The sequence below is a fragment of the Felis catus genome, chromosome D1 (assembly GCF_018350175.1).
Source record: "Felis catus isolate Fca126 chromosome D1, F.catus_Fca126_mat1.0, whole genome shotgun sequence".
In the NCBI taxonomy this organism is placed as follows: Eukaryota; Metazoa; Chordata; class Mammalia; order Carnivora; family Felidae; genus Felis; species Felis catus.
In genome coordinates this window covers 48,705,513-48,728,716 of record NC_058377.1, presented here as the reverse complement: position 1 = coordinate 48,728,716, position 23,204 = coordinate 48,705,513, and the positions used below count along the sequence as shown (strand labels likewise).

At 35.7% G+C, this 23,204-nt stretch overlaps 1 protein-coding gene across 27 annotated transcripts in view; it reads right to left on the bottom strand.

The window, feature by feature from the left end:
• Window positions 1-23,204, bottom strand: part of DLG2 (discs large MAGUK scaffold protein 2) — a 2,054,427-nt gene that overhangs the window by 473,851 nt on the left and 1,557,372 nt on the right. For all 27 annotated transcript variants that reach the window (XM_023239374.2, XM_045039809.1, XM_045039811.1 and 24 more), the window contains 3 exons: window positions 17,967-18,103; window positions 4,943-5,087; window positions 2,551-2,689 (listed from right to left, as the gene is read on the bottom strand). In XM_023239374.2, the coding sequence (XP_023095142.1) occupies window positions 2,551-2,689; window positions 4,943-5,087; window positions 17,967-18,103 (421 nt within the window). The remainder of the gene's footprint in view (window positions 1-2,550; window positions 2,690-4,942; window positions 5,088-17,966; window positions 18,104-23,204) is intronic.

Here is a 23,204-nt window from a genome sequence, read left to right as displayed (position 1 = left end):
TTTTGCATTCCTAGTATAGTGCCTACTGTTTGGTAGGAAGTATCCAATAAATATTTATGAACAAGGCAATGAATTTGCCTTTGAGCAAACACCTCTGAGATCCATGGTACTGTCTCTAGCACAGGCCCTTGTGAGAGGTCAAAGCAATGGGGAGAGTGGAGGAGGGTTATATGTGCATGTGTGCGTGTAAACTGATATAATTAACTTCACAAGTTTGCCAGGCACCAGTCATTTGGATGATTCTATGCAGAGTTATTAGTGAGATTGTCCTGCCAAGGAATAAAGGAAGAGATGGGACAAGAACTACAATACTGAGGCATAACACTATAGGAAGAGGTGGACTCTATTCCTATGATGCCATCAGTAAAAACATTCCATGCAGCATGTTAGGTAGGGTAAGAATTGTAACAAGTAGAGTTACTGTAAATAGACAATATTCATTTAATATTCATGATGTGTCAGGCCCTGTTATAAGTTCTTTGCATGCATTAAGTGATTAAATCATTACCACAGTCTGTTGAGAAAAATTTGATTACTATTCCCATTATACAGATGAAGATACAGGCTTTCAGTGGTTGCATAATTTTCTGGCAGTCACATAGTTCAACAGTGGTAGATATGGGTCTCAACTCTGATCTAGTTGCCTTTAGAACTTACCGAAACTCTTGGGTTCCTTTAGAGCTACATGTTTCTATGATGAACGGTTTTATTCAAATTGGTTTTCATTTTCAAAATAAGGAGGAAATTAAAATATTTCTTCCTGGTCAGGATTTTGTAGCTGGCAGGGCACTCAGTTTTTCTACCTAAAAGCTGTGTGACTATATAAGAAAGTTCTTTAACATCCTAAAACTACAACTTCTACATCTATAAAATGAGGGTGAAAGACCTTCTCTGTGTGTTTTGGGGAGAATTAAATGAGTAGCATATGTAAAACAGCTAGCAAAGGGCCTGGATTATGAAGGGGATTTAATCAATTTTAATTCCGTATGGGGCCTCGCAAGATAAAACGACATTTTCAAATTAAAATCATATCAAATATTAGTGATAGAATGAAAGCAAATAGATCATTGCTCTGGTGAATAAAGGTGCCTATATTTACACAATTCTTTAGAGAGCCATGAGGATTATCTTTGCTGCAGCCCTCATTTTAATTAAGAGCACAGAGATTAGATGTTTCAGCATAGGAAGAAGTTTATATTTGATTTATACCACAGATGCACATTTGCATCATCTAAACATTCCATTCCTTGGCTAAAGATGTAACAAGCTACTTCAGCAAACCTGAAATTGCAAAATAAATGGAAAATGCTTAATCATTTAAAAAGAAATAGCAAAGGAATGAAAAAATCCAAGCATGCACGGGTACCGGTGAGGAAAGTTAAGCAGCAGGAAGTCTCTATTTTTTTAAAGGCTGATAAATGGCTTCATTAGACAGGCAGGATATTAAACCAAAAGGGTCCGTCTCTGTCATTTTTATACACAAATACTTTCAGAAAAAAAGTGTGTACATATTTATATGTAATCTCATTTTGGGTAAAAGTATTATTCAGTGAGAAAAGCAAGTTGCAGAGCAATTTCTAAAATACGAATTTACTTTATAAAAACAATGTCAAGCCCCATCTATATCTGACTCTGAATTTGTATAGGTTTTTATGAATGTGCAGAAGGTATGAAAGGTTCAGGCCAGGATGTTACATTGGGAACCTCAAGATGGTTGCTGTGGCAGGAATTTGGGAGAGAGTTTTTTTCTTGAACATTTTTGCATTACTTTACCAAATGCAATGAGCATATATTACTTTGGAATAAGAACATTTAAAGGTAAAAAAATGTACATTTATTACTATTTACCCACTTATTCATTTGGTGACCTATTAATTATCTAATATTTATTGAATACTTAAAGACGACAATTAAATCAACCAAGTTGGTCTACTCTGTGAACTGTCACACCCAACTTTTTCAGAGGCATGCTGCCTAAACTTAGTTTTATCCCATGGCATTAGCAATGCTTAACAGCATTGCTGATAGCTCTGAGAGCTCTTATGCTTTAGGGACTTGCGGGTGACTTGGCTCCTTTTCTTTTTATGTGTGGCTATTGCACTAAAGGAAAGGTTGACCCTCTTTCCAATTCCACTGAAATGTGAGTATCCAGTGGCATCAAAAACATGGAATTTAGAGTTAAAAGACCAAGTTTCCTTTTTTTTTTTTTGAACTGCAACAACACCTTTTCTCAAGTAACAATACTTATCTTACAAAATGGCTGTCAAGCTGAAATGACATCATGTGTGACAATGTTAATAAATTGCAAAGTGATGAATAAGTGTATATAACTAATTCTTACAAAGAACTGGTAATTTTGATTCCTATTGGAGGACAATGTCAAATGTTTACAAGAATTTGCACATTTCCACTGGAGACAAGTCTATAATACGGTTGAATAGTGCTCAGAAAATTTACTTAGCCCCCAAAGCTATGACTGACATGTTAGGCAAATGCAGTTTTCTTTCTGGTAATGATCACAAACCCAATTAACCAATAAGCATATCTGACCTGGTGTAATCATCTTCAACAAGCATGTGCTTTGGAATCGGTGAGTACCTTCCTGGAGAGATGGGCGGCAGGGAAGTTTTATATTCTAAAGTTCCATTGTTGCCAGAAAGTAGATGGTTTTCCATCGGTGGAGAATAAGCTAAGGGGTGAAAAAAAATAAAAGAGAAAAAACCTGTTATGTGGGTGATTCAATGTGTCATGCTACAGTTCTGCTAAAAATAGGAAAATTTTGCTACATGCAGAGAATTTTCTTGTCTCCCAAGAGGGAGGAGTTACTGTTTGTTTGCATTTAATATGCACAAGCCCATGGTGACCTTTAAGACTGGAAAGATGTAATAACATTCATTTCTATAAACCCAGTTCATATAATTTTAGGTGAAGAGAAGAATTGGAGGAGAGAGCCAGAACACACATTTTCATAAGGATGATTAATTTTCTATTGAAATAAAAATGTTAGCTTTCTAACTGCAGAGCATTCTTTTCACATAATTAATACCCAATCATCAAATCTAGAAGGCTCCTCGGAGGAAGTTCTTGCATAAGACCTTATTCTCAGATATGCTGTGCTCCCATCCCAGAAAAGCCAAGAACTCTGGCCTTTATTTTCTATTCCTCCACAGTAATTCATTTCCCTTCTGAATGACTGAAAACCCCTTCTGGATGGGTCTTTTGCCTCCCATTCCTCTCTAGAAATCCATTTTATACATTTAGAAACACAGCTCTGATAATGTTTAAGTACTCTCCATTGCCACTATTGTATTAAATATAAATGCTTGCTTTTGTCAGTCTTACAAGATTGATCCATTTTAATATCCCACTTACACATATCCTACAGTTCTCAAACAAAGGCTAGTTTTTACAACATATGTACTTTTATCAGTAATCCACAATTTCTGTCTCCTAACACATCTCTGATTTTGAAGTTTAATCCATTCTTTAAGATACAATTTAAATGCCACCCTTTGCATAAAGCATTTTATGATCCTTCCAAAGACAGGTGATATCCTCTTCCTTTGAGGACCCAAAGTCCTTTATTTTTACCATTCATATGGCATGTACATCCCTCTTATATTGCCAAATATTTCTACTCTTCATATGTTTGAATTAGCCATCCTTCCAATGAAGGCCATGATTGCATCTCCTTTGTATCCCACATATTACATTGCAAGGTGTCTTACACTATTAAAGTTACTCAATATATTTATTTTTTTAAATTGAATAGCAAAGTTTTGTTTTATCGCTTTCACCTCTTTCACATTGACCTTACATTCCCTTCATGAAGCAGCTCAAAGTCTCAAGGCTGAGTTTTCTAAATTCATCCAGTTTGAAAACCTTTGAAAGTTAAAATTCTTTCATATCCTAAGGTAAGGCTGATCTCAGTTTACTGCATGCTTGAGAAAAAGACATATTTGGGGGGTAAGTCATTTTCGAATCATCGTTAAGAAAAGCAACAGCTAACATAATGGGCAGGTAACAAAATTATTCAGCCTTTAAATTTCTCTCAAGAGAAACATATAAATCTAAGAGAGGTTAAATGAGTTGCTAAGACCATAGTACTAATTAATGCCAGGTCCTGAAGATATTCTGTGTTTCCAAATCTCACGACTGGTTTCTCAACATTCCAGAATGAGCAAGCTTACTGATGTTGATAAAACCGTTTCTTAGACTCACATCAAAAAAATAAATTGCTTCTAAATCTAGTCTCCAAAGACAGCACCTTAGATAAGGTTCTAACTGACATATTAAGAAGTGAAGAAAACTTGGGGCTTATGTAGCAGTGGACTTTATTAGGATTCAACACAGCATCTCATAGTGAGTTGTTGCCCTAGAAAACCCCACCCACAATCCATCTCTACTGCCAGAGTGACTAAGAGTTTTCCCTGGCTTCCCTGCCAATGTAATATATTCAGGTAAAGGTAAGAGCCATGATGATGTTGACAGAGGGTCATAATTCCACCATTCAAGTGCAAGAGCCTCTCCCCAGGAAGGAGCACAGTGCTATCTCGTGTCTATTTTGCCAGTCTCTCTTTTCTGCTTTGCTACTTTATAGATTTCAACTAGGAAGGGGGAATGCTATGGCCTGAGAGCTATCATGCTTTAGGGCCTTGAGAAATAACCTTTAAAAATGTGTTGTTACTATTGTTATCACACTGTCCACCACATATACCATAAGCCTTTCTTAAATGGTGGGCTTCCTAACCCACTAGGGAGTCCTACCTTCAAAACACTAGTTAAGGCCTTGTAAGGCAACCCAGGGAGTAAAACACGGCATCCCTCAGAACTATTTCCACAAGCTAAACAAGAGTGAAGATGCAAGCAGAGGAATTTGCCAAGTTTTGCAGAATTTTAATTTTATAAACTTGGCAAAGGTGACAGTGAGTGTGGTGCTTACAGTGAGTAATGTCAGGTGGACCATAAGGATCAGTCATATAAATGGTGGTGGGTTTGCCAACTTTTAGATAAACGACATCAGATGTGTTCTTCAATATTGCTACCGCCTCTTCATGAGTCACTTCTTCTAAACTGTAGTTGTTCACCTGAAAGGAAAATAATATTCAATAGTAGAGTCAAACCTATGCAGGTGAAAAGAAATAGTTAGGCAAAAAGATACGTAGAGTTATGACCTTATTTAAAGATTAAATTGCAATCATTATAAGACAGTATCTACATTAAACTTTGATAGAAAAGATGGATTAGTGGCATTAGCCAAAGCAGATAAGGTACATTTGTTGATGTCAAAAAAAAAACGAAGTTGCTTCTGTCTTTTCTATGAGAAAGGAATGTATCATAATGGAAATAAGAATACTATATATAGAGAAAAGAAAAGAGGAGTCAAATGTCTCTCTTCTTATGCTATAGTTTTTCCAATTACAAAAGTAATACATACTTATTGTATTATAAAAAAAAAGTAACAATTAACCAAAGTCTCCTTATTTGGGGTATGTTTCTTTAAATAATTGTGACCATATTGTACATATTGTTTTGGAACCTGCTTTTTAAATATAGACTGAACATTGGTCCATGTTATAGATGTACTTCCACAACATGACTTTGTTTTCTATACAGCATTGTGTTGTATAGCGGTAACATAATGCTTTAACCAATCTTACTAAAACATGTTCAGTTTGCTTCTAATCTTTTTCTACTATAAATAATGTTGCAGTAAAACTTTTTTTTTCTATTTTTGTGCACAACATTGATGATTTATTCAGGATAAATCATACAAGTGGAATTGTTGGACCAAACTGTAATATTCATATAGTTTCATTACATTATATAATATTATATTAACATAACATTCATTACAGTGGATCTCTGCAGCACTTCTCTTAAATGGTGTAAAAATATTTACGAAATATTTTAAATACCTAGTATTTAAATATCTTATTTGGCTACTATTTTTTAATCAAGAGATTAATTTCTGCTGAAATGATGCAGATTAAAATAAAAATGCCAAAGAACATTAGATTGGATCCCTTACATATTCTCTGTACTATTTAATTAGCATGTTAGTCATAGAATGCCTTACAATATTGCATTTGTTTTCTTTTTGCCTTATGTTGTCATATAAATTCAATGTGCCAATTCTTTTTTTTTTTAATTTAAATCCAAGGTAGTTAACATGTAGTGTAATAACGATTTCGGGAATACAATTTAGTGATTCATCATTTACATATAACACTCAGTGCTCATCCCAACAAGGGTTGTCCTTAATGCCCCTTCCCCATTTAGCCAATCCCTCCAACCAACACCCCTCCAGCAACCTTCAGTTTGTTCTCTATATTTAAGAGTCTTTTCTGGTTTATCTCCCTCTCTGTTTATATATTATTTTCACTTCCCTTCCCTTGTTTCATCTGTTTTGTATCTTAAATTCCGCATATGAGTAAAATCATATGACATTTGTCTTTCTCTGACTGGTTATATCACTTAGCCTCTAGTTCTATCCATGTTGTTGTAAATTCTATATGCCAATAAATTCTTGATGGTGTAGCCCATCAGGGACCCCAGGACTGGAGGGAACTGAACTTGATTGATGTGTATGAATACTAACCATGAGTTCTCCATTAAGCTATAAGCTTTTTCACTGGTTCCTATAGTTCACTTCTAGACAAATGACCTTCTCTTAAATCTTTTTGTATTTCTACTTGTCTAGCCCTTTTTCATCCATTGGTCAAATGCATACCTATAATATGTCAGTCATGGTTCTACACATTAGAGATGTAGTAATGAATATTAAGAATGAAAATCCTAATCATAGCACTTATATACTCTGTATTAAACATGAAGCACTATTCCAAATTATTTACACATATGAATACAATCAAACCTCACAACAACCTGTGTGGTAGCTATTATAATTTCTTTTCATTTTACAGATTAAAAACCATGTATCCAAGAGGTTAAGACACTTGGGCCAAAGCCATTGATCTAATGACCAATTAGATCATGGTAGATAGTGGTAGAAGCAGATTAAAAGCCAAGCAGTTTGGATCCAGAGGCCAGGCTTTTAACCATTCATCGCTATTACTCTCCCAGATAGATAAGGTCCCCAGCTACCTAGAATCTCATATTCTAGTAAGACACAGTTCAAACTTCAAGCATGTTTACTGAGAATGACTTTGCATGTAGACTCTTAGACCACCAGAGTAGTCTTTACGCCAGAGGGTACAAGTTGAGCAAAGGGTGGAGGTGAGAAGTGGGGATAATAGTGGTTTACAATAGTGGGATTTTAGACTCACTATTTGGTGACTATAAAGAGTTGGAACATTTACACAGATTTTAGTCATGGAACAGGTGGTATGATCCTGGCAACAGAACACAGTGGTTAAGAGCATATGCATTTGAGTCATGCAGACCAGGATCTGAGTCCTGGTCCTGGCTTTTACTGGCTGTGTGACTTTGGACAAGTTACTTAACCTTATTAGCCTTAGTTTTTGACATCTATAAAATAGGTATGATCATAACTGTTGCCTCAAAGGGTTATTTATTTAAATGTATTGACCTATGTAAAATGGTAGGAACATTAAAATGCTTATTAATGTTAGCTATTATTTCTATTACTATTACTATTGTCATCATACATCTCTCTTCTCAGGAAACAGGAACTCTTGGTTGAAATTTTTGCTGAGCATTTTCCTGTAAACATCTGTGAACTGATGAGTTTAATTAGGGGACTGTTGATGAGGCCTCTGTGCGGTCTTTTTAAAAATTCAGAATAGTACAGGATCTGGACCAAAAAGTGCTCTTTTGTGCTGAAGTCTTCAAAATGTTTTTCATGAAAGTGGGTTTATTTGGGTTAATTATGTGTGTGCATTATCCTATGAACTCTCAAGATAAAGGGCCTACAGCTGGAGCTGATTGTACTCAGAGAAGGGACATTATACTGATTGGCTAGTTGCTCCTGTCATTGTTTTTTATTGTCTTTTTTCTTTTTTTCTTTTGCATCAAGTATCTGCTTATAATGGTGAACACTGAACAACTGGCCTGATTTCAGAAAAAAAAAATGTGCATTTGAATGCAGTGTTTCTGTGGGTACACTAGACAGAAAGGGACATGTGTACAGCCTGGCTGTATGTATGCAACAGGACAAGGACTGAGACCAAGCAGAGAGGCTGGAGGTGAGAGGACTCACTTCCTCTAAAAGAAAAGGGAGGACTCAATATGACCACGATGCAGAGAAAAAGGAGGGCAAACTAGCTAAAGAAAGAGGTGACAAAAAACTTGCAAGAGAGCATGGTCAGTGTTGCAGGAATCAAACATAGGTATGTGATGGTACAAAGGTAGGAGGTGTGGGGCAGGAGAGGGGTCACAAAGAGGAATGGGCAATGTACAGACGGTGAGATGCTGACTTTTCCATATTTATTCAGGAATACCAGCATGGTGTTCCTAGGAGGAAGTAGGAGGTAGATCCACACATTATCATAAACAAAGTACAAGGAAATGTTGGAACTCTAGAAACACTGTAAAAAAAAATCACAAACTCCAAAGTTCACTTTTGAAAAAGGGGACAAAATTGCTGGTCATTAGATAAGAGAGACATTGCAAGGAGCAATGAGTAATGGATTGAATTGTTGAATCACAATATTGTACATCTGAAACCAATGCTGTATGTTAACTATGCTGGAATTAAAATAAAAACAACTTAATAAAATTAAAAAGATAAAAACTAAATTTAAAAAGGAGACTAATCTAATGTGCTAATGTCAACAATATGAAAATAAATGTGCATAAAGACTAAAATCTCTGTAGTACATTGCAATTCACTGTTATAATAAAATTTATTTTAAAAATAGTACTATGAATAAATAGGAAACAATAATAGCTATCTTTGGAAAATATTTTCTTATTTTTTCATCTTTTCAGTAAGATCATGCATTAGTTTTGGTTCGAATCAAATTAACTCTATACTTTATTTATTTATTTATTTATTTATTTATTTATTTATTTATGTTTTTATTTTATTTTTGAGAAATAGACAGAGTGTGAGTAGGGGAGGGGCAGAGAGAGAGAGAAGGCTCCAGGCTCCAAGCTGCCGGCACAGAGCCTGATGTGGGGCTCAAACTCATTAACCGCGAGATCATGCCCTGAGCTGAAGTCGAACTCTTAACCTACTGAGCCACCCAGGCGCCCCAAATTAACTCTATATTTTCAGTGAACAACAAAAAAAAAGCTTCAAATAAGAAGAGAAACAAAGTACAGTGGTTTCATTATGAAGCACACATAACAAGATCTCATGAGTGTTAAAACAAATTGGAATAGAAAAGAAGGAAGTTGGTTTCTCATGCCCAGTGAATTGAAATGACTTAATTTAAGAATAGCCACATTTTAAACCTAGGGGTTTCTAGAAATGAAGGTAATTTGGCATAATGAGAGTGAATTTTAAATGTAGCATAACATCTAGTTTTAATCCCTAGATGCATGAATTTTGGTCAGTTAACATATTTATTGAGCCTTCATTTTCTTATATGCAAAATGGGGATAATACTAATTCATTTGTTGATTTACTTGCATTTTGGAGAAAGAAGGGATACTATGATTGGGAAAATACACTGTGTAAGATAAAGCAGTATACAATCATCAAACATCACAATCATACACAGTGCTTTTGCTAACACTGCTGCTGAAAATAGTTTCTTCGTGTTCAGGGCTCCTTGTGTGAAAGTCATCACCCCCTACCTTCTACAACACTTACTTTTGCAATGCCTCTTCCCTGCTTAAGACTAATCTTCTCAAGGGCAATGATTAGCTTGTTCTTCTTATTATTATTATTTGTTACACAATGTGACAGCAGTTTCAGGTGTACAACATAGTGATTCAACAGGTTTCTACACTATGCTTTGCTCACCACAAGTGTAGCTACCATCTGTCACCATGCAACACACTTACTGCAACACAATTACAATATCATTGACTATATTCTCTATGGTATACCTTTTATTCCCCTAACTTATTCACTCCATAATGGAAGCCTGTATCTCCCACTCTCCTTCACAGATTTTGCTTATCCCCCATCTCTCTGATTAGAGTGTTTTTGTCTTTGTACTCCCCAACTGATGCACTATAAATAATGGGCACTTAATAAATGTTGAAACAATTAGCTAAGTTAAAAATAACAATGTGGTATTCGAAAGGAAGAGCTATCACAATTGCCTATTTTATAGGAAGAATGAAGCATTCATATTGAGTTTTATTTATTTATTTTTGAAGTAGGCTCTATGCCCAGCATGGAGCCCAAGTCAGGACCTGCACCGACAACCCTGAGGTCAGGACCCAAGCTGAGAACAAGAGTCAGACACTTAACTGACCCCAGGCACCCCAAGTTTCTATTTTACATTTATGTTGAGTCAGAGATGAAAGGGTAAGAAAAGAAGGTCATTCAACAAACAGCACCTATTTATGGGACACTCACTCTGTGGCAGGTATGAGACATAAGGATGAAAGCCGGTACAGAATGTGAACACTGGGTCACATCACATTATAAGGGACACAAGCTCCAGCAGTGTTAATTTCTTCCTCCTCCATAATTGTTGATGCATTTCTTAACTTTTTATTCCGTATATAGACAGAACAAGCAACAATGATGTTTTGACTGACTCCAGCTTCCTCTACAGCAGTAATCACCAAAATGAACAGTATGATATGAACCCCAAGGCAACCCACTGGATACATGAAGAAGTATCTGAACTTCTATTAATATTTATCACACTGATTTTCATCTTTCTATTTTTATGTACATTTTAAAATGTGCATCATGTATTAGCAGTGTGATATATGTGTGCAACTTCAAGTAGAGAAATATACATATATTAGAGGCAACTTTTTGTGTTTTACTGCTGGAATGTGCTATTAAAATAATTTTAAAACTATTGCTCTGTAGTAGGTACCAATATATGTTACCTAGAGAGCAAATTCTATAAACAGTTATTAAACCAAATATGAGCAAAATAAATAAAAAATAATATAATGGTTTTAATACTTACGTAAAATAGGTCACTACATTTGCAGTGAATTGTTACTTTATTACATTTGAGAAAAGTTAGAACACAGTCCAAGAAATAATTCTCCAGATTGTTTCTCCTGGTGTTTCAGAAAGTACCTTAACTGCAGAGGATAAAATTTGAAGTGTGAACTATTTCTAAATGCCTTTTAGTCCATTGTTGGAAAATTCTAAATGATGCTGTACCTACCAGCTTGACAGAATGAGTGTTACCACCAAAGTCACCCTTGGGAGAAGCACTGGAACAGCAGCAGAGCAGGCTAGAATGTGAAGAGGATCAAGGAAGGACTGTGGTACTTGACCTGGCTATACCCTGGAATCACAGGGAAAACTTAAAAAAATAAAATAAAATGAAGTACAGCGCCTACCTCAGAGATTCTGATTTGATTGTGCAGGGTTGACTGAGGCCTGGGCCTCCATAGTGATCTTAGCATGAGATTCAAATATGAAAGCAAGATTAAAAGCCAGAAGAGCTGACTAAACTTTTGGAAGGAATGTGGCTTTGGGACATTGAAATCTAGGTCTGAATCTGATTTCCCAATTTATTAGTTATGTCATATTGGGAATCCCATTGTCATTTCTGAGCTCCAAATTTCTCTTCTGGAAAATAAGAATAACAGAAATGACTGCCCTATCCATCTCTTAGGTGTTAGAGGGAGGGCTGTGTGGGTGCTGCAGGTGAAAGGCTCTTTCGTGTGCCGGTGGCAGGAAAGAGCCACATGGAGAGACTGTTACAGGTCTTTGTTCTTATCTAAGGTTCATCTTACAAATGAAAATGTTTTAAAATCCTGTTCATTATTCAGAAATTTCTACATATTGCGGCATCTGGGTGGCTTAGTTCGTTGAGTGAGCGCCCAAATCTTGAGTTCTGCTCAGGTAATGATCCTAGGATCATGGGATTAAGCCCTACCTCAGACTCTGAACTGAGCATGGACCCTGCTTGGGATTCTCTCTCTCTCTCTCTCTCTCTCTCTCTCTCTCTCTCTCTCACTCTCTCTCTCTCTCTCTCCCTTTGCCCATCTCCCCCATTAGTGATCTCTCTCTCTCTAAAAAAATAAATAAAAATTCTACATATTTGCATTGTCTTCAAGATGATTTTCTTATTAATATTTGGGTGAAACTAGGTGATTTTGTGAATCACCAAAAAGAATAATGTAAATCGTTCAGAAAATTGTATTGTTTCCACTCACATTCTCTAAATTCACTCAATGTCCTTACATAGGATATTAATTTTGAAATAAGAATAAGATGTGCTCACACACAGCACATCCAGAGTGTACTCTATTGAACACTACTAGTTCTAAGTGTTCCATGAACTTCATTTTAAGAAAAGGGTTCCCTAATAAAATAGGTTGGAAAATTATAGTGTTCAAATTAAGTTAGTTCCTTGACTATAGGACTTCACCAACCTTTCAATGTACTTAAGTTCATTGAGAATATCTCAGAGGTGAGATACAGGCTGTAGAATTCCCCAAACTTATGTGACCACTGACCCTTTTTGTGCGATACGGTAATGAGATCAATATTTAAAAGACATTAGGAAACACTGATCCAAGGCACTGCTGCCATGGTATAGAGGCCAAAACAGAAGAGCAAAGATGTACATGACTTGTCCAAGGTCAACTGGGTCAGTTAATTCTAGCTGCCTGGGACTTGAATTCAATTATCCTGTCTCTGAGTCCACTGTCTTTCCACTTGACTTCAGTGCCTCTGTTACTTTCGCCTTGTCTACAGCTTCCCTTTAAGGAAAGAAAACATAGACTTATTTTCTGCAAATAAAGTAAAAGTTCTCTGACTGACAACTTTTTTTTCTTTGTATGTCAAGCAAAGGTTATGGAAACAAGTGACTAAGACTATATATAAAGTTTCAATCACTGTGTGATGAGGGTTTTGACAATTAACAGCTCACGTTATACCTGTAAAGAAGAGTCAGATGACCCTGGATTCGAAGTTTCTGGTATCGTGTAGAAAAACAATGAAGATGATCACATTTCTGTAATCAATGTGGCCCTATGCATCATATTAATAGAGCTTAATAAAAACCAGTGTGCATAAATATGTGAATGAATTTAAAAATTATCAATACTGTTAATCTCTGACCATCTGTTCCAAGAAATCAAGGCCAACAGCTAATCTATTTAGTCTACAATTACAACACTAAACTACAGGTACAATAAGTAAAAATCAGATGGCATTGTCATTTAACAAAATAAAAAACAAAATCTAGTGAATGATAATAAGGGCCAAGCAGCAAGGGAATTTAAAAAATATATTATTTTGATAAAGGGAACATACACCATTCCGGGTGTCCCATGAAACATCAGAGGCCTGACATTAAAAAAAGTCATTTTACTTGGGTACTTGGGTGCTTGGGTGGCTCAGTCAGTTAAGCATGTGGCTTTGGCTCAGGTCATGATCTCAGTTTGTGAGTTTGGGCCCCCCTTCAGGTAAGCTCGAGCCCCACTTTGGGTGAGCCCCACTTCTCTTTCTCCCTCTCTTCTCTCTGCCTCTTCCTCACTTGCACTCAAAAAATAAAGTCATCTTACTTGAAACACTAAAACTCTTATTGCAAAGGTGATAAGCAGGGTAATTTTTTCTTTATAGTAGAATAAATGTAAAGGTCAGACACGACAGGGATACCTGGGTGGCTCAGGAGACCAACTTTGGCTCAGGTCATGATCTTGCGATTCCTGGGTTCAAACCCCATGTCAAGCTCTGGGCTGATAGCTCAGAGCCTGAAGCCTCCTTCTGGTTCTGTGTCTCCCTCTTTCTGCCCCTCCCCCGCTTACACTCTGTCTCTCTCACAAAAATAAATGAACATTAAAAAAATAATTAAAAAACAAAGGTCAGATGCTACAATATTGTCTGTGGTTTTCAAAGTGGGGCGATAACATTCTGAGGAATTAAAAGTTTTGTTAAAAGGGTAATCTATTTATTGAAGATAAATGGATATGTGGTAAAATTTAGTGCAAAGTGAGAGAAACTGTGTAAAGCATCTTAAAACACTGAGTGAGGGAGAAGTGGCAAGACCTAACTTTTCAAACAAATGCAGAAGAGGAATTCGTCTTTACCTTTCTGTCTCCAAGGGACAGAGCTATGAATAAAACAAGAAATGCACAGAGAAATGTATTTTGATATAATTTTAAGAAAAGAAAATCTAATGATGGCTGGTATTTAATGGATAGCTTCCAAAAAGCATTAAGTTCTCAACTCTTCATCTGTTCTAGCAGAGGTGAGGGACTACTTCGCATCTCCATTTTGTAGCTTCTGATGTACCAAATGAGTTGGAATAAGATAACATCTAAGACAAACACTTCTCAATTCTGACATATATGAAGTACTTAAGGGGGAAAAAAGTACCCACCATTGATAGTATGAGGAAATTCATGGAATTTCACTTTAGACCAGTTTGCTTACAGAACTATGAATGAAATACAGGGGAAGTTTTCCTAAGAAGTGAGAGGAGGGAGTGGTGCAAATTGCTTTACAAAGAATATCTATTTAGAGAAAAATATACAGAGTGTGGTACAGCTGGTAAATCATGGAATCCAAATTATTTGTACTTCCTTTGGGGGAGGAGAGTGGAAAAGGACAAAGGTAAAGATGATACGAATGTAGGTAATAAAGAGAAAAGGTGGTGGAAAGGATTGACAGAAGGAGAGCACTAATAAATATTTTTGGGTTGAAGCAAGATAATTGGTCCTTTGGGAGCACTTCTGGGATTTTTTTTATTCTTTTCCTCAGCATTATTTTTCTTTCAGAATATTATAAAATGAATCATTTTCTTTCATTTCTAGATTCCGCTTTGCAGTTGCCTTGGAAATACTAATTATGTTTTCCTTACATAAGAGAGGAGAGGCCCATTATTGTTGAAAGTTCATTTTTTAAAAAAAATATGCTTTAAAACTCAAAATAGTTAAAGATTATGTCTCAGCTATTTTTGAAATTATTACATGTATGATGAATATCAAGAAAATGGTAATGGAAAAATAGCATGGTGCCTGGAAAATCCTTTGTCAGAATTATTTAGACTTTGAGGGTTTTTTTGTTTTTTAAGAATTTTAAAGTAAAGCTAGACATTTAAACAGAACTTCAGGAAATCAGCACACAGCATCTAGCATGATATTATCATAGCAGCAGCTGAAGAAATACCAAAAGAGTTGTCTACAACCAAACTCTTACAGAATAATGAGTCTAAGGTCAAATGTGTCATTAATGAGTCATTAATTTAGAATGAAACTGTTCTCTCCATTTCTCAAAGTTAGTGCTGTATAAAAGATGGATACCGTGGCTTATTTTATTCATGAGTCAATAAACAATAAAGTTCATATTCTTGAGAGAAGTTGTTAGGTCTTATACCTCGAAAATACTTTTCTGGTTCAGAAGACATAACATCATAAAAAAAAACTTTTACATTAAAGGCAAAAACAAAAACAAGAATAAAATAAAACAAAAAAAAAAAACAACTAACAACCAGCAAACCAAAAAATGCAGAATGTCTCAAGAATAAAAATAGTAGTTCTACTGTACAGCATAGTGGCTACTGCTAAACAATAATGTATTCCATACTTAAAATTTACCAAGAGGGTAGATCTTACATTAATTGTTCTCACCACATACAAGCACAAAAGAATAATAGTAGGAGTGAAAAAAAGCTTTGAGAAATGGTGAATATATTTACAGCCTTGATAATGATGATGGTTTCTTGGGTATATAATTAACACCCAAATTCATGGACCTGTATACAGTAAGTATGTAAAGCTTTTTATATGTCAGCCATACAACAACAGCAACAAAAAGGTTTAAAAAAAAGAAAATGATAGCGACCAGGTGGTAAAGAAGCCAAAACTCCTAGTTGCAACTTTGAAGTCATTAATGCCACATTTTTTGCCCATCCACTTTGCCCATACATTTTCTCCTTCCTATGTTCCTTCCTATGTAGTGGCTATTGCCTGGGACGTGGTAAAGTATTCAACATATTACTTGTTAAATAAAGGAATTAATGAATGACTGAATGAAAGATAAAAAAAGGAAGGAAAGAATTGATTGACAAATTCTAGAAAACAAATCACAGCCCATGCTTAGTGGTGACAAGCCAGAGTGCCTGGATTTGAAATCCAGTTCTGTCCATTGTTAACTATATGACCATGGACAAGTTAAGAAACATCTCCATACCTCAGTTCCTTTTTGTTTAAATAGAATAGGTTGCTGTGATAAACATATATTACAAAAAATGACTTTTAAAGACATGGAACATGCCAAATAAATACTAGTTATCAAGATTATTATAAAGGTCTTATTCAGAAAATTCAACACCAAGGTCACTGACAACTACGAAACTAGACAAATGGGGCAAAAGACAAGCTGTCTAAAGCCCAGGGAAGTGGGCATAATGCACTGTGAGGTTCAACCTCCAAAACTTGCACATCACAGAAACCGCAGTTCTGTCAAGAATATAGGTTGATCTTTTCCAAACGTGTGTTGGAGATAACGGCTCCTTGCAGTGATTAGAGGCCATGTTTTACAAGGGCAGACATATGACTAGAAAGGAATATACTTATCTTACTTGAGAACTCTCTTCTATTATTTTTCTGTATTTGATGATTATCTTGTAGATTTTGTATAAAACAGTAAATGGAGATAAAGAAGTTTTATTAAGTGCAATCCCAAATTTTTACTGCTGATATGCTGCCTTAATTTTGCTTTTATTTATCATATAACTCTATGACTTAGAAAGGGCAGCCATGTGTTAGTGTCAGTCATTGCTCAAGGCTCCTGAAGCATGTAGGCAGCTGGCATATAAAATAGCTGTAAAAATTCTGTCTGAGGGGAGAGGGGGAAGGGATCCATTTACACATGTGACAGAAGTCATATATTTTAACTTTATTTTTTATTTCTTAAAATTTACATCCAAATTAGTATATAGTGAAGCAATGATTTCAGGAGTAGATTCCTTAATGCCCCTTACCCATTTAGCCCATCCCCCCTCCCAAAACCCCTCCAGCAACCCTCAGTGTTCTCCATATTTGTGAGTTTCTTTTGTTTTGTCCCCCTCCCTATTTTTATATTATTTTTGCTTCCCTTCCCTTATGTTCATCTGTTTTGTCTCTTAAAGTCCTCATATGAGAGACAGAAGTCATATAATGAATTGTGGGAAATCAGGGACTGCTTATACTGTCTACACTGTTGAATAAGGGACCACAGGGAGACACTGAAATGTATCTAACAATAAACCAGATAGTGGAGTCCCCTTTGTTATGCAAAGCCCACCTCTCTAGCAGTTTGAATGTAACACTCTCTGGCTAATGGGTTACATTGGAAAAAAAAAAAACATAATCTCTGTGTCTTGCTGTATCTACAAAAACTAGTGAAAATTCAGATTTGTTTTTAAAATGTCAATAAAGCAGATACAATTGAAATCTCCCACCACAAAATCTGCTCTCCCTTCTGTCCTATTTCTGCCAGCAATCACTGTTATGAATTAAATGTGGCCATTCTCCCGAATTCATATGTTGAAGTTCTAACCCCCAATATGACTATACTTGGAGATAGAGTCTTTAGACAGTAATTAAGGTTATTAATTAAATGAGGTAAGGGTGTAGTCCTAACCCAATAGGACTGGGGGCCTCGTAAGAAGAGAAAGAGAGATCTCTCTCAGCATAAGCACAGAGAAAGGCCATCTGAGGATGCAACAAGAAGATGGTTGTCTGCAAGCAGGAAGAGAGATCTCACCAGGAACTGAATGGGCCAGAACCTTGACCTTGAACTTCCCAGCTTCCAGAACTCTGAGTAAAATAAATTTTTTGTTGTGGAAGTCACCTTGTCTATTGTATTTTGTTATGACAGCCTGAACTAACACAGTCATACATTGGGAAACAAGAGCTTTATAAATACATAGTTTTGCATGAGTCACACTTACCATTAGCAGTCTATCTCCCACTTGCAACCTTCCATCTTTCTGTGCAGCTCCCCCATCTATAATTTTAGTTACATAAATGCTGTTGTCTCCGGGAATGTGTTGGTTCCCCACACCTCCTGCAATACTGAAGCCTAAACCTATGGGAAAGAAACAGAAAAAACAAAATTTAATATTAGCCATATTAAATTAGCCATATTAAAACAGTCTAAAAAATTAATCCTCAGTTTACTACAACAGTAATAAATGATAGTAAGGATTCTACTTCAATTGATTTTGTTCTTTAAATATTTGAAAGTTTATTGATTAATGCTAAGGAGGCAAAGCTTTTTTAGTCAAGCCCACGTGGTCATTAGTTTTGTTCTATTCCAAGACTGTACACCTAACTGCTGTTGCCTAGATAATTAGGTCATAATGGGTGACTGGCCAGAATAGGGATCAGGCAAAAGGATGTGGAAGAATCCTGGGTGAGCTGGGCAAAGCCCAAGTACAGTCTTGTACTGTTGAGTTTATGAGCTCTTCGTTGTTGTTGTTGTTACTCTAGCACAGAGAACAGAAGTATTGCCAATCATCTGGGTAGAGACCTAGATACTCTTGATATTTCAAGATTAAAAGCACAGCTATTAGAAAATTCCACAAATTCTGAGACAAGAGCCACAAGGAAGATACATTAGATATTTATGTAATAATTTCAGAGAGAAGTTAAGGCAAAAAGAAATGAGATGCTTGTCTTTTGTATTTTCTTCTGCGTCCACCCTGTCATACTTTCATACTTCCTGGCACTTATTAACTGATAGTAAGACTTGTAACACACAAGAAATTAATCATTCCTGTACAAAGTCTAAAGAAGCAAAAATAGATCATATAGTGTGACTCTATTATTTTTATAACAAATTACAGAATATCAGATCATTTTAAACATGGCTGTTTCCAATTTTGAGAGATAAATGTATACTGTAATATAGCTGACAAAACTTTTATTTATATTAAACTATGGAATGATAAAAATAGAGTTATTTTAAAAATCTTTATGGAGCCATTTTCAAAGAATGACTGATAGACTTTTTAAAGTGTAAAAATAAAAAAATCCTTTTCAGAATATGATTGACTACAATTCAGTGCAATACTTGTAGCATATTTATTCATTACATTTCAAATTATAATAATTACCACGCAAATTACTCATAAAGATATAAATCAAAGGATTTGTTACTAAAGGCATAGGAAATTTCTATAACTTACTTGGTTTAAGAATTTTTTTTTTTAACAAACCATCCACCTAGCTATCTTGTTTAAAAAAGAAACATACCCATTTTACAATAAAACAATCATAAAATTTTTTGGCACTTTATATGACAACAAAGAAACTACTTCAATAAACTCCATTTCCACTACACTTTTATTGAATAAATGTTGAATAGGGTTCTTAATGGCATAAATTATTAGATAATGGAGAAATAATGGCATAGTAAATTATAAGGTAACAGCTCTGAAATTACATTTGAAATGAAATAATTTTTTGTTAAATTAACTATAATAGTTGTTGAAATAAATGGAAAATGGATTTAAATTGATAGGGCAATTAAAATAATTATTACCTAATTTCCTACTTAAAGTGGGTAATTATTCTTTATTGATGCTTTGACATCTCATAGATCTATACATATATTTACCTCAGATTTAAAGAATTTGTTTTTGAGCAAAAGATGACCAAGAGCAAGTAAAATGCTCCCAGTTAGCTTTTCCTATGAAATTTAAAATACATTTCACCTCATATTTTCAAAACGGTTATTTTGCATTTATATATTATTATAGATTAATTAAAAAATAAATTTATAAAAGTTTTATACCTGCATGCTAGGAGCAATCTACTGCATTTGTAATTGTACAGAAGTCATTTCAAACTGTCAAGAAAAGGTTGAGATATATTTGGGGACTCTGATTTACATCCACTATAATAATAGTAAATGCCACAGGCTGACTGAGTTACAGAAAAGCTAAGGAAACAAATTACCATCATAAATAAGGTTAAGTCCAACAAAGGGAGTAACTATGCAGTTGACATGTGAAGCTGAAGATTGTACCAAGGCAATAAAATCACTATACTGTAGACATAAACATATCAGCTAAAAAGGAAATATTTTTTCCCTTGAAATTAGGTTTAAATACTTCTTTTTAACTGGTGACTCTGCTCAAGGTGAAACAAGCTATTTTTATTAAGAACAAGAAAATGTTTCTGAGGGTACAGAATTGGAAATTTTCCTTGATTTCTCTGACTTTGATGGAACATGGATACATTGAAAAGTAATCAGCATTTAATCAACACTCAGCCATATACTTGATATTTAATTCAACATAAGTAAATACGTAGCTTATGTCTACAACCAGAACACAAATTTATTTACTGGTGGGGGTATCCATCTGTGTTATAAGATTGAACCTGTCCCCATTCATTCAACAAACATCTCCTGAGTACCTGCTATGAGTTGTATAAGCAGTTTCTATCAAGTGTGGTCAATATAATGTAAAGGAAGTAATTGACCAAAACACTATAGAGACAGACATCCATATGAGTGAGTGTGGTTGAACCTGGCTGAAGCAATATTCTAAGCTTAGATGGTACCAATGATTTTTGGAGGAATACTTGATGAAGACAAATATGGGCTAAAACCACTGAGCAATCCAAACTTATCAGTTCGGAGGCACTGGGTGTTTCTTGCATATACAGTGTTAAAGCAGGGTCAGATGCCTATGTTATAGGACCATTCTATTCCCTCATTAGGTAATATACTCTTCCTTTATTCCAGTCTAGACACACTTGTAGCCTTGATACTTCTCCAACACAGTGGACATACTCCTACCTTACAGCATTTGCTCTAGCTGTTTCCTCTGCCTGGAATATACTTCCTTCAGGGTTTTGTTCAAATCTTGATTTCTCTAGAATCTTGAACCTCACTTCCTATTTAATACTGTCTTCTAACCATATACCCCACTTTTTTATACTGATCTACTTTTCATTTTTCCTTAGCACTTATCACCTTGTAACATATGTCACCCATGTAGTTTATTTTTTTATTGTCAGTCTCCTTGATGAAAATATAAAATCCATTAAAACAGGAATTTTTGTCATTTTATTTTATGCAATAGAACAAGGCCAGTTATATAGTGACCTAATAATTATGTATTAAAGGAATGAATGAGGGGTGCTTGGATGGCTCAGTCGGTTAAGCGTCCTTCTTCAGCTCTGGTCATGTTCTCATGGTTTGTGAGTTTGAGCCTCATGTAGGGCTCAGTGCTGACAGCTCAGAGCCTGGAGCCTGCTTCGGATTCTGTGTCTCTCTCTTTCTCTGTGCCTCCCCTGCTTGCGCTCTGTCTCTCTCAAAAATAAATAAACATTAGAAAAAATTTAAAAAAATAAAAAAGGAATGAATAATGAACAATGAATAAACATATTAATATAAGACAAGGAAGAAAGCCTCCCCTAAGAGATGAAGCTTGTGGCCTTAATGAACAAGGAACAGCTAAAAAAGTGGACACTGTTGGTTGGAGTGGATAATTGTATGAGGCACTACATGCCTCAGGTGAACTCTGATCTCTGTCCCGAGTCTGCACAGAGTTTATGCCAACCACTGAGCAGGCAATGGGGCAACAGCAGACCCAGCTTCACATCCTGATTCCTTCATCAACTGACTATATAAATTGGAGCCACAATGGTCTCGTCTGTGATAAAGGAGTAAGTATATCCATGTTCCATAGTAGCTAGCACATAAAAGATGCTTGATAAATAAAAATTCTCTGCTCTCAATAAGCTCTCAGGTTGTCTTGAGAAAAAGATATTTAAACACCTTGACATGATTTAACTGGCTAGAACAAGTTCTATAATGTCACTAGTGTTATGTGAGCCCAGAGGAGAACATGACTTACTTAGAGGAAGAGAAGAATCAACAAGAGGTTTAGGAATTGGGCTGAGCTTTGAAGGTTAATTTAAAATCAATGACAGAGAACACACCTTTCAAACCAACACATCCTCTGGATTCCTGGCTGACAAAAGGACTAACAAGTCAGCTGCCCTAACTTACATTACACAATGCTCATAAAATCCTGGCTTTTGGGGCTGGAAATTGAGACAGAAATGCCTGGCAAACACTCAACATATGTACTTAAAATAAGCCAGAAAGGTTTCTAACAAGATAAATACAGTGAGGATTATGAAGATGTAAGTAAAGAGCATTACAAATAGCAAAAACATTGATTTTACAGAGGTGACCAATTTATAGAATTGATCATCATTTTGAAAATTAGCATCCATGATGAAGAAATGGCCCTGGACCATCAGGTAATGACAAACTAATCATTTATAAAACAGTGAAAACAGTTGGTAGGTCTCACCAAAAACACTGACCTTAACATAATCTACTATGGAATGTTTGGCTATTAAGAATAGTACTAAACAGGGGCGCCTGGGTGGCGCAGTCGGTTAAGCGTCCGACTTCAGCCAGGTCACGATCTCGCGGTCCGTGAGTTCGAGCCCTGCGTCGGGCTCTGGGCTGATGGCTCAGAGCCTGGAGCCTGTTTCCAATTCTGTGTCTCCCTCTCTCTCTGCCCTTCCCCCGTTCGTGCTCTGTCTCTCTCTGTCCCAAAAATAAATAAACGTTGAAAAAAAAATTAAAAAAAAAAAGATTAAAAAAAAAAAAAAGAATAGTACTAAACATGCCTATGCATGTGCCAGTAATAAACAAAGCTGACACAGAAATATGTAAATATTAAAATCACAAAGGGAAGTAAAATTAGTGGATGTTTCTGAATGCGAGTAAAGAAAACAAACAGGTGAAACTTAAACACCTAATTCCCGAGGCAATTAAAAACCGATGTGTTTGGCAAACCCTTGATGTGCAAACAGAAATCCGGGATTACACCTATCTTCTACAGCTGGGTTCCTTTTTCCATATTTCTTGCATATCCTCACCAAAGTGAAACTCCTCAGGTTAAGAAAGCAGGAAAAGACCTCTCTGACCTCAGCCGTAGCAATTTCTTACTTGACACATCCCCAAAGGCAAGGGAATTAAAAACAAAAATGAACTACTGGGACCTTATGAAGATAAAAAGTTTCTGCACAGCAAAGGAAACAAGCAACAAAACTAAAAGGCAACCAACGGAATGGGAAGAGATATTTTCAAATGACATATCAGACAAAGGGCTAGTATCCAAAATCTATAAAGAGCTCATCAAACTCCACACCCA